The sequence below is a fragment of the Anabrus simplex genome, chromosome 2 (assembly GCF_040414725.1).
Source record: "Anabrus simplex isolate iqAnaSimp1 chromosome 2, ASM4041472v1, whole genome shotgun sequence".
Lineage (NCBI taxonomy): Eukaryota > Metazoa > Arthropoda > Insecta > Orthoptera > Tettigoniidae > Anabrus > Anabrus simplex.
This window is the reverse complement of record NC_090266.1, coordinates 631,998,757-632,011,208: the sequence shown is the minus strand read 5'-3', so window position 1 is coordinate 632,011,208 and position 12,452 is coordinate 631,998,757. Positions and strand designations below refer to the sequence as shown.

General features: G+C 37.3%; 1 protein-coding gene across 1 annotated transcript in view; it reads left to right on the top strand.

Annotated features, from left to right (window-relative positions):
* The window catches only part of LOC136864292 (terminal uridylyltransferase 7), a 482,777-nt gene that overhangs the window by 437,016 nt on the left and 33,309 nt on the right, over window positions 1-12,452 (top strand). The window contains exon 15 of the mRNA XM_067141082.2: window positions 7,606-7,683. Within this exon, the coding sequence (XP_066997183.2) occupies window positions 7,606-7,683 (78 nt within the window). The remainder of the gene's footprint in view (window positions 1-7,605; window positions 7,684-12,452) is intronic.

The following is a 12,452-nucleotide window of genomic DNA, read 5'->3' as shown; positions in this document are numbered from 1 at the left end:
TTTCCTAAAAGAGTGTTACCTTCGGGGTTATCAAATCAAATCAAAATCTCTTTATTTGCAAATGAGGTGTGTACCTCGGTGGCAAATGGTACACTAAAATTCATTATTGTCAAGCACTAAATTTTAAATTAACAAGAGAAGGAAAAAAAAAATTTCTAGAATACAATAATATACAATTTATGCTAACAATTTTTTTTTCTATTAAACAAACAGATCATCCTTAATAAATTTATATTGTTTACAAAATTCTACTTATAATATCTCCTATACTTACAGACATAGTCAACTCATATACAGTATGTGGAATTATTTCAAATAATACTATGCAACTGGTATAAGATTAAAATCTACATTGCATTTATTTACTTTTTTTTTACCCATTTTGGAACCTAAGTAGCATAACGACCTGCTGCGTCTTAACCAGAGCCCCCTTTTGCCACCACTTTTCAGAGTTCCTGAAGGGCCTTCACAGCTACCGTAGCGGTCCCAGGGCCCTCGAAGTCCCCACTCTACTTCACCCATACAGGCAGTCCCCTACTTTGGCTGTCCAAACTCCATGGACCAGGGGATGGAAACAATTTTTTTTAACACACGTTTTTTTATTTACAATAACCTGCACTGGTCGAATGCCCTCTAACATTTCATTTATTTTCCCTGTTGCTGTTTATTCTCTTCTTGAATACCTGTACAGATTTTGGAAAAGGATCAAACACTACCCCTGGTAAACTGTTCCACTCCTTCACGCTCTTCCCAATGAATGAAAATTTACCCCAGTCGCTTCTGCTAAAATTCCTTCTAATTTTATACTTGTGGTCAGTTCTGCCAATACAATTATTTTCCAACTGAAGCCTCTCACGGATTTCTCCCCATGCTTCTTCTCCTGTATAGGCTCTATATAATCCTATAAGTCTAGTTTGCTCCCTTCTCTTACTTAAACTTTCCCACCCAAGTTCCTCTAACATTTCTGATACACTACTCTTTCTCCTGAAATCCCCTGTTACAAATCTTGCTGCTTTCCTCTGCACACTATCTATTTCTTTTATTAGGTATTCTTGGTGAGGATCCCAAACACTGTTTGCATATTCCAATAATGGACAAACCATACTTAAGTAACTTTTTTCTTTTAATTCTTTGTTGCATCCTTTAAGTAGCCTCATTATGACATGTAACGATCTGTATGCTTTCCCAACAGTGTCATCAACATGACCCAGTGCAAATTACTTTCAAATCTCACACCTAAGTATTTGCACTTGCCATCTTTTGGGATAACTAGCTCATCCAAAGTATATTCAAATTCAGTTTTAAAGCTCCTGTTTGTAAATGTTGTAATAGTTGATTTGCCTCCATTAACCTTCATATTATTTTCTTCAACCCACTGTTGTATACTTTCAAGGTCCCTTTGTAATTCTGAACAATCCTCAATGTTATTTATTTCCCTGTAAACAATTATATCATCTGCATACAATCTTATTTTTGATGTTATATTGTTCCCTAAATCATTTGTGTATATTAAGAAAAGTAACGGACCGATTATACTACCCTGTGCGATTCCCTTCCAAACTTTCTCTTCCTGTGATATATTATTTCCTACTTTGACTTTCTGAACCCTTGAATTTAGAAATGTTCTTATCCAACGTATAACCCTTACGTCCTATCCTATTCCCTCCAATTTCTTTAATAATATTCCATGTTCCAATCTATCAAAGGCTTTGGAAAGTTCTATGGCTATGCAATCTAACTGGCCTCCTGAATCCAATTGATCTGATATGTCCTGCTGAAATCCCACCAGTTGTGCCTCACAAGAAAATTTCTTTCTAAATCCATACTGGGTCCTCATGAACCAATTTTTATCATCACATATCCCTCTGATGTACATTGCTATTAAACTCTCCAGTATTTTACAAACTATACTGGTCAGGCTGATTGGTCTGTAGTTCTCTGGTTTCCTTTTATCACCCTTTCCATTATAAATGGGTATTATTATAGATTCCTTCCATTCTTTTGGTATTACACTATTATTTATGACGTAGTCAAAGAGAAGTTTAAAATAAGGCACTATGTACCACCCCATTTTCTTTAATACCTCCCCAGTAATTTGATCACTTCCTGCTGCTTTTCCTTGCTGAAGCAGTTGGATTTCTCTGAAAATGTCTTCATTTGTGAATGAGAAGCTTCTTGTTTCCCTATGTGTCTCTCTCTTCTGTTACTGTTTCCAACTCCTGACAATCATCTACTGAATCTCTGAATTCCCTACTAAATAGATTTGCTTTCTCAGTATCTGTTGAATAGTGTTCACCCCCTTCTCCCACCATTGTAGGAATTTGGATTCCTTTTCCTTTTTGATTCCTAATATATGAATACATCTTTTCCCATTTTGCTTTGTGGTTATTACCCTCTTGAAGTATACCATTCATATATTTCTATTTTGCTTCCTTTTTCACTCTATTCAGTTCCCTCATTAGCTGTTTTCTAGTTTCTCTATTCTCCCTAACCTCTTTGATTTTCCTGTTTACTATTCTACATTTTCTTTTTAATTTCCTTATTTCCCTTGTACAATAAACAGGGTCTGAGGTCATTTTACCCTTCTTAACAGGTACAAATCTCTTCTCTCCTTCCCAAATGATTCCTTTAAATTTAGCCCAAAGTGTATCCACATTACTCCCTTCACTTATCCAACAACTGAATTGTGATTTAAGGTAAGTCCCAAATTCATCAACTTTAGTTTTTCTATATAATTTCTTGTCTTGTGTGACCCTCTTATTAAGCATTTTTGGTACAAGTTCTACATCCATTATTACAGCCTTATGGTCACCTATTCCTTCAATTACCTCAGTTTTATCAACAATTTCCCATGGTTTAACCAAGAATACATCTAGCAAGTTGTTGAGACGAGTCGGTTCTTGTACTACTTGTATAAATCCTCCCTCCCAAATTAACTTATTTGCCAGTTTCTGTTCATGGCTTCACTTGCAGCTCCATTCCATTCAACTTCAGGCAAGTTTAGATCTTCCCCAATTATTACCATATCATTATTATTGTTTTTATGAGTATAATCTATTTTTTCTCAAATATTTCCATGTCTCTTTCCTCTTTTCCAGGCCTATATGTTCCTATAATTCCCACCTCCTTCATATTATCACAAACTAATTTTATCCCTAATATTTCATCTCTTTCATCGGTAAACCATTCATGTGAACAATAAGTTTCCTTCACCAGAATAAATAACCCCCCACCCTTTATATCTCCTCGGTCTGTACGATAGACTGTATACCCTTCTGGAAAAACTTCTCTATTACCCACCCCTTCTCTCAACCATGATTCTACTCCTATCACCACATCAGTCTCATAAGATTCCATCAGTGTACTGAATTTTATTTGTTTATTTACTACACTCTGACAGTTTACCAAGAGCAATCTCAGAACCCCTTCCTCCCTAAAACTTGACTGTTGTAATTGGGTAACATTTGACTTATGAGTTGAGAACGTCCCTGGAACCCAGATCTTTGTACATAGATCTTGATTTAAGGATCTGGGTTTTCTGGCAAGTTTCCCTGCATATGCCAATTTAGTGGTATGGGTTTTCTTAAGTGCATATTAGTTTACAAATCTCTGTTGGTAATTGTAGCATTTTGTCTACTGAGAGTTGCTTTTCCATTACCATTCAGATGTAACCCATGCCTAGTGAACATATGCTTGCCAAGACCTAAAGTATCTACTACATAGACATTTCTAAAACTCTTACTTAATCTCTTGATTCTTATATTTACATCATGTACAGCTTTGTTCACACACGAGTCTTCTATAAGGTCATACCTGGGTGGCACATTAACTGCAATTACTTTTGAGTCAGGTAGTTTCGAAATCTTACCTCTGAGGGTCGTAATTAGTTCCTCACCTTCATTTGCAGCAATGTCATTTGTACCACTCACTATCACCACGTAGTTGTCCTTCTCTAACACAGGGTCACAACTTGAAAGGACGTCTTCAGTTTTGGCACCTGGTTTTATTAGTCCTGAAACCTCAGTTTCTGGATTATGCAGCTCATCCTTGATGCCTTCTGCCATACCCCGCCCTTGACTGTCTGCGTAGAGATGAATTTTTGGCGATCTTGACTTCCGGTTGGTTTTCTTCTTCTGTAGGTTACCTCCACTGGATTTAAAATTATTCAGAAAACTTGATGTGTCTTCTTCTGGAACTTGTTCCAATGACTGAAATCTATTTTGGCACTGCAAAGAGTTTTTTCCCGGTTTTAAGTTGTACGTAGTTTCTCCCATATGTTTAACATTTGGCATAAAATGGCTACGCGTCACTTCCGTCCACGGCAATCTTTCTTCTCCACTGTCTTCTTTATATTCCGGTTTCTTTATTCTGTCCTTTAAGCTTTCATTTTCAAGTTTCAGAGCACATAAGTCTTCTTGTAGCACTCCTAAAATCTTAAGCATAGATTCGTAAGTCTCTCTTTCTTGTTGTTCTACCTCACTATCAGTTTGTTTACACTCAGGACACAGCCACACACTTTCTTCAATATCAGACCTATTTACAATATTTGCACGACGAAAATGTTACCATTCATCACACTTACGACACAGAATCCCATTTTTAACTACTCTTCTGCATTTGCCGCATTTTTCACTGCATCTTACACCATTATCCACCACGGATATCACAGACTCGCACACAGTAGTCGCCATCTTGAAAGATCAAAGATCTTTAAATTGGATCACCCATCGATCTAGCAACATTTTTTTGCCCCCTTTCTGATTATTATTCTCTTTAATTCTCAGTGACATATTCAAATTCTCAATCAACTTTCCTAACCTGTCTCACACTTGATCTTTCCCATGCCTTTTTATGTGAAGAAGACCATACCTTGTAAAATGATCCCTAGGTAACCTCTCACTTTCAAAATTAATTGCTATTCTTCCCCTGCTTACAATTTCAGATGCATTAACTAATCCTATCATATGTTTGTTACCTCTCTCAATAACAGGATTTAAGTTAGGTATATCATGTCTGTGTGGTATAGTATGCAAAAATTACATTGGTTTTGTGTGTTAATTTTAGCAAATGACTTATGGCATGGCACAATTCCTCACTAATTAAATTTTCACTTAGTCCTACATTATTCGTTCTCCCCATTATCACCAGCACTTCTGTCTTACTGTCTTACTTTCAATGTTTTCCACATTTTCCCGTAAAGGTGCATTCGGTTTTATAATCCTTTGCACTTCATTACCTTGGCCTAATTTGGAACGAAGAATTTCATTACATTGCCGTCTGTGACTTGTCGATCAGCAAGATCTTCCTCATCTGGGTTGTATTCCTCGCTCCAGTTGGCAGCTCCTTCGGTAGTATTGTTTTCCATCCTTTCTTTGTCGAAGTCATAATTGTCGCCGCCTTCGCCGTCACCGTTCCGGTTGTCTTCTTCTTTTCCTCTAAAATGAATAATTCACTGTTTGTTTGACTAAGGATCATGAATCTGTTTGAAAGTTTAACTGGATTTCAGTAGCTAAAGTCGTAGGCCTAATTTCCCTCTTAACCTAGGCACTAAATTCGGTCTCCCTATGAAGCTTACTAACCTGTTGTGTAAAATCGTCATTCATTGCCTTCAGTTGGACGATTTCCATTTGAGCAGTGTTTAGGTCCTCTTCCATTAACTTAATTACTGCTGCTTTATTTACACAATCCAATTGCAATTTGTCACATGCTGTACAATCGCCACCTGTAGCATCCAACATGTCGTCTGATACTTCATCCATACAATATTTACAAATCCATGCATTACTATTTACACTATCTACTGAAATGCATTCCAAATGGTTACATCTATAACAAATTCTACACTGTACGTCATTTCTCAGGCGCTTTTTTGTTCAGACCGCACTTATTTCCACTCATTTTACAAAAAAAATAGCCCAACACACTCCCGTGTACATGTTTTTGCCGCCATCTTAGTGTTGGCCGTATGTGAAAACAGGTGTCCCTCAAGGGTCAACCCTAGCTCCTTTGCTATTTTCAGTTTATATCAATGTCCTAGCTAAACAGCTGACACATTGTAAACACCACATTAATGCTGACAACGTACAATTGTACATCCATGCAGAGCCAACAGATGTTTCGATTGCAATAGAGCAAATTAACATGGATCTAGAGGCTGTAAGCAAATGGTCTTCCCAGCATGGACTTATTTTAAACCCGAAAAAAATCCTGAACTGTAGCATTTGCCCATCCAAGACTTATTTCCAGCAACTACCACATGACCATCCCTGATGTACGACTTCAAAACCAAGCTTTGCCTTTTTGCAAGAGTAATCATTGACCAGTACCTCTCGTGATCGGATCAGACAATATCTGTGAGTAGACGAGTTTTTGCCATGTTGCACGCTTTAATGATTTCAATTTACTTTCCCGTTCAGTTTAAAGAAGAAACTAGTTTAAACCCTCGTTCTTCCAATATTTGATTATTTTGTCATAGTTTACAAAGATGCGAAAACCGAACTTCGAGATAATCCACAATGTGCACAGAATGCCTGTGTAGGATTTATGTGTAATTTGAAATTTTCAGATCATGTTACCCAGTCTTATGTCGACCTCAGATGGGTACGCCTCGAAGACAAGACGCATGCTGCATACCCTGACTTCATTGCAGCAAATCCTTACCTTACAATCCCCAACTTACCTGTATGAACGATTTCATAGCTTTTCTGAATGCCATGATAAAAACCCCAGAGCGCTGAACACGACATTGCTCACTATTCCCAAGCATAAATCCTCGACCTACAACAATTTCTTCACTGTTGTGGCCAGCCGTGAATGGAACTTGCTTCTGCAGGAGGTCGTAGGGATATCAAACCATAGAAGATCTCCATGAGACGAGCTCGTAGTGCGACTGATTCTTCTTCTTCTTCTTCTTCTTCTTCTTCTTCTTATATCATTCATCGATACTGTTAGAGCAGTAGTAGTTCTCAGCTGTGGTCCTCTGCTTAGTTATCCTCATCCCAATCCCCATTCTGTAATGTTTTTTGCCCACAGTCATAACATGAAAATAACTTTCACCATTATGAGAAATCTCTGGAATCGGACATATATATATATATATATATATATTTATCGAACAAATCAATGACTTCCTACAATTATGGATTGCCACAATGGACAAAGTAAAGCATTATCTATATTATTCTTATGAATTATTATTATTATTATTATTATTATTATTATTATTATTATTATTATTATTATTATTATTATTATTATCATCATCATTATTATTATTGTTGTTGTTGTTTTTGTTGTCATTGTTGTTGTAATTCATCATATTTTAATTTATTCGTAGGTATTATATTATTGTACTCAGGAAGCAAAATGTTAATTTATGTGTATTATAATATGTATGTATTTTATGTACAGTAGGATAGCATAGTAGCATAATAATGTGCTTCAATCTCTTTTTTTTCATTTATTTAATATTTTAAAATTTTAATTCATGTTATTTTTGTATTTCACTGGTTAAGTGAAAGACAGGGATACATGTCCCTAACTTTGCCAGTTAAAATAAAACATATCTATCTATCTATCTAATTGTTCACTCTAATTTCTTTTCAGCTTCCTCATTGTAATACATTACCTGTGAGGATGGTAGAGAATTGCAATACATACTACTTCACAGACCTAAAAAATCTGGTGAGTATCCAAGATTTTGACTTATCAATTTAAATGTAATGTATTGTTATGTTGGTTTGTGGTCTGAATATGTGTAGTCATGTCCTAGTTTGTGAACAGTGGGCAATGGCTGAGTGGGCTAGTAAGTGGTCCTGAGTGTCAGGATACTAGTCATTATGGGACAGGAGTAGGAATCTTCAACATATTAAGCACAGAGGGTTAGGACTACCAGATCCACCGGTGGTTATTAAACTGTTAGGAAAGAAGATTCTTTCTAGGACTAAGTTTAACCCCTCAGCGCCGACCTCTATACGTGGTATAGACCCTCTTTTCTTCCGTAGCCGCCGACCTCTATACGTGGTATAGACCCATACATGGTTTCACATTTACGGCTATAGCTCGAAGAGTTTTGGAGTTATTGATATGCAAATTGTTTTGTTTCCAAGAAGACATTTTCGGGATTATCAGTGTTGTAAATAAGAATTGAAAAATCGTTATAATGTAGTTGTTTTTGCAAGGATAATTATTTGTCAAATAAGTCTGAGCACTAATCTCTTGCTTTTTTAAAGTCTGTTTGCTTCATTCGTTCCCACAGAATAAAATAAGGAAATGATGATCTGAGAAGTTTGTCTTTTCGTGTGATGTTCTTTGCTCTATTTGTACATTGGGAGTGCGGTTTATTTATTATATTTGTCTTTATTTCTCAGCTTGTAATATTTTCGTAACTCTCCACGAGCGCTCTGTGTAGGCATCAGTTAGTGCTGCTTTCTGTCATACGATACGAGAACCAGTTGTTCATGGTATATATCTCGTTTGAAAGACGTTGTCTCGATCTTTTATCTAAAATATGTATCGAGTTGGTTTGTTTCGTCATAAATGTTATTCCCCTCATTCAGTTTCGTCCTGTTGCTTTCGGTCTCGCAGCAGCTTCACCAGTCCGTGTGACGCGCCGCGCTCAGCCGAGGTATGACTGACAGTAACGTGCTTGAAATATTGTATAATTCAGATAAAAGTTTAATCGGAAGTAGTAGTGACAGTATAAGCAGCAGTGATAATGAAATAGATGAGGTAGCAGTGGTAAATGACGAGAGTGACGATGAGGAGGAAACAGTACTTGGAAATTTCGTGTAAGAGACTATAGATAATTATACAGGTCAAAGAGAAGTTTTCAACGGTGAATTCTGATTGCTAAATTCTCTAATAATACTCACAAAGGTCACAGAGACAAATATTGAGCAATTACCTTATCGGGTTCAGCTGGTGAAAGGTTTGTTTACAAAATACGCTCGGGAGGGAGAGGAACGAAATATTCAAGGCCGGCGCGCATCAGATAATACAGTTCCAAGGTTGCAGGAAAGAAATTAGCACCCAAGAGTTGGAAATCCAAACCTGAGAGACACTGTATCCTGTGTTCAAAACACGGCGAAAAGAAGACGTCAGTGTACTGCTGCCAGGAGTATGACTTGAGTCCCTGTCTCAAAGAGTGCTTCGAACTCTATCACACGGAACTAAATTACTAAGGAAATGTGGAACAATTATGTAATTATCTGTATATACATAGTTCTGTCATAAGGAATTCCAAATTTCGTGAAAATCGGGCTATACTTATACTTGTAGTAACGCTTTAAGTGAATCGATGCATTTCAGTCGCGCGTAGTTGAAATCTCATCCGGCCGCGGAGTAGGAAGCTATTTAAATGGCTGCGACGCTGAGGGGTTAACTAAGATCAGCACCTTGATTCACTGATTTGCTTGGTTCGTGCTCATGGTGTTTTAGCCAACCTTGGACCCATGGTGATGATGGAGTCCCACTTCCATTTGATATGTCAGGGACTCATTGGAAGCAGCTCGGCTAACAAAAAACAGAATTTGATGGTGTACTATCAATATCATTGAGGCTTGTGGAAGAAAGAAAGTAGAACTGGCTGAGTTAGCAAAAGTTAGCAAAAGGGAAGAGCCTAGATGTTGTAGGGGTTTATAAGATATTGAATGAATGAAAACCCACAGCCTGTTTCCAGTCATTCGACTGGGTCAGAAATGGAATGAATGAAGCCCCCATCTAGCAGCAAGGATAGGAATTGTGCTGGCTGCCGAAGCCTGTCGCACTTCTCTGGGGCAATGATTAATGAATGATAAATTAAATGATATTGGAGAGTGTTGCTGGAATGAATTATGACAGGGAAAACTGGAGTATCTGGTGAAAAACCTGTCCTGCTTCCATTTTGTCCAGCACAAATCTCGCATGGAGTGACCAGGATTTGAACCACGGAACCAGCTGTGAGTGGCCAGCGTGCTGCCACCTGAGCCACAGAGGCTTCCCCTATATATAATACTAGCTGATGTACCCGTGCTTCGCTACGGAATGCTACATTGTATACAGAATTCTAGGTTAGGTAGTGTACACATTGTGAGCAAGATTGTATTAAATTGTATAGCTCTTAACGTTACCCTAGAAATGCGACCGGAAGTCACCAAACATCTTTTCTAATAATAATAATAATAATAATGTTATTTGTTTTACGTCCCACTAACTACTTTTTAAGATCTTCGGAGACGCCGAGGTGCCGGAATTTAGTCCCGCAGGAGTTCTTTTACGTGCCAGTAAATCTACCGACACGGGGCTGTCGTATTTGAGCACCTTCAAATACTACCGGACTGAGCCAGGATCGAACCTGCCAAGTTGGGGTTAGAAGGCCAGCGCCTTAACCGTCTGAGCTACTCAGCCTGGCTAACATCTTTTTTCATATGAATACTGAGTTAGGGAATTTTCACTGTAATGGTAGACCCAATTGCATACCATCAGTCACAATCAGGTTGGGATGTTTTCATTATAATGCCTTTTTACATCCTCAGAAAGACTATCTTAGTGATTTTCCCAACTGAAATAAACATACATTACAACGACGTCAGTAGGAATGGCACAATTAAAAGCAATGCTTTCATATTATGAAATACTCGTTCAAATAAAACACCACACATTTTCTCACTTTTAACGAACAGGACTACACTGCCGATCTAACAGTCCAAAGTTCCAGAGCTGGAATGACCAAGCCGCAGATAGCCGTTATCCGTGAACACACTTCGGCTTTCTTCGGCGGGGAGAGGGTTGAATATTGGAGACTCCCAGGGCAAAAACTATGCGCAATTACTAATCTGTTTCCTAGGAGTACCCGATGAGTCAGAAAATATCAATTCACTACAGTGGCGGCGGAAAAATCCATCTGACTTGAAGGCAAATTTTTTCCTCTAAGCCAGAGGAGAAACCCCCTCTTCACTGCTAATTTGGAATCAATTGAACATAGAATTTAATAAAAGTGAAGAGACAAAAGCTTTTCTTAAGCAACGGCTCTTTTCAGGGTTGATTTTTGAGTTATTTAGTGAAACTACTACTACTACTACTACTACTACTACTACTACTACTACTACTACTACTACTACTACTACCACTAAGTGAGGCTCTGCCTTAAGTACGCACACTGCTCAATCAAAACAGCGCGTCAGAGTAGGGATCGAATAGCTGAAATACTATGATGAACCAGTGTGTTACGTACCAGCTGTATCAGAAAATGAATGAACCAAAGCAATGGCATGCTAAAGAATAAAGTTTTCTAACTCCCCGGCTATTTCCCGCCAATATTCAGTCAGGCTGTTATACTCGGTACGCAGCAGTAATCCCATCTATCAGAGATGAGAGGCTGCATAAGAGGCAAAGAACATCACAACAAACAATGGTCAGTGTAATGTTATTGTTGATCGATTTTATGCACTTTCGATATTATAGGCCTTCACATTTCGTTTTCTTCAGACTCTGAAATATCACTCTTATCATAGTCGGTACGGTAAAACTGAATAAAAGATAAATGATCGGAATTTGTATTCTCTATAACTTTTTATATAGTACTTTTCGATAGGACCAATAACATTGGTATTTAAAAATTATATTTTAGGCGTCTTCCCCTAAACTACAATTTTATCCAGGACGAATAAAATTGTTTATAATTAGACTGTATTTTCTTATTCCCCGACTCTATATACCGATTTTCATTAAATTCTGTTAACCCATTTTCTCGTGACTCGGCGTTGATATGGACTTAGCAACAAAAATACAAATTCATGAATATCTGTGTTATCATAGCCGGTACGATAAAAATGTATAAGACAAATGGGCAGAAATCTAATTCTGTATAACTTTGGTTATGTAGTATTTATCGATACGACAACTAATAATATAAATATTTGATAATTAAATTTTAGGCCTTCCCCTAAACTGCCATTTTACTCAGCGTAAATTATATTACTTATAGCTTAAATTGTATTGGCTCATTCTCCGACTTTGCATACTAATTTTCAATGAAGTAGGACCACTAACAACGTAAATATTTAAAAATTAAATCTTAGGCCTTCCCCCAAACTACCATTTCACTCGGCATGAATAAAATTATTTATAGCCTAGATTGTAGCGATGTATTCCTCGACTTTGCATACAAATTTTTATTAAGATAGAACTACTAAAAACATAAATATTTGAAAATTCAATTTTAGGCCTTCCCCTAAACTACCATTTCTATCAGCGTGAATAAAATTATATATGGCCTAGATTGTAGAGACTTATTCTCCGACTTTGCATACTGATTTTCATTAAATGCTCTTTGACCGTTTTGTAGTGATGCGTGTACAGACAGACAGAGACAGACAGAAATTACGGAAAAGTAAAAAGTGCATTTCCTTGTTACTGTGGACATGACCGATACAGAAATACCATTCTTTTCAAATTCTGAGCAATGTACAGGC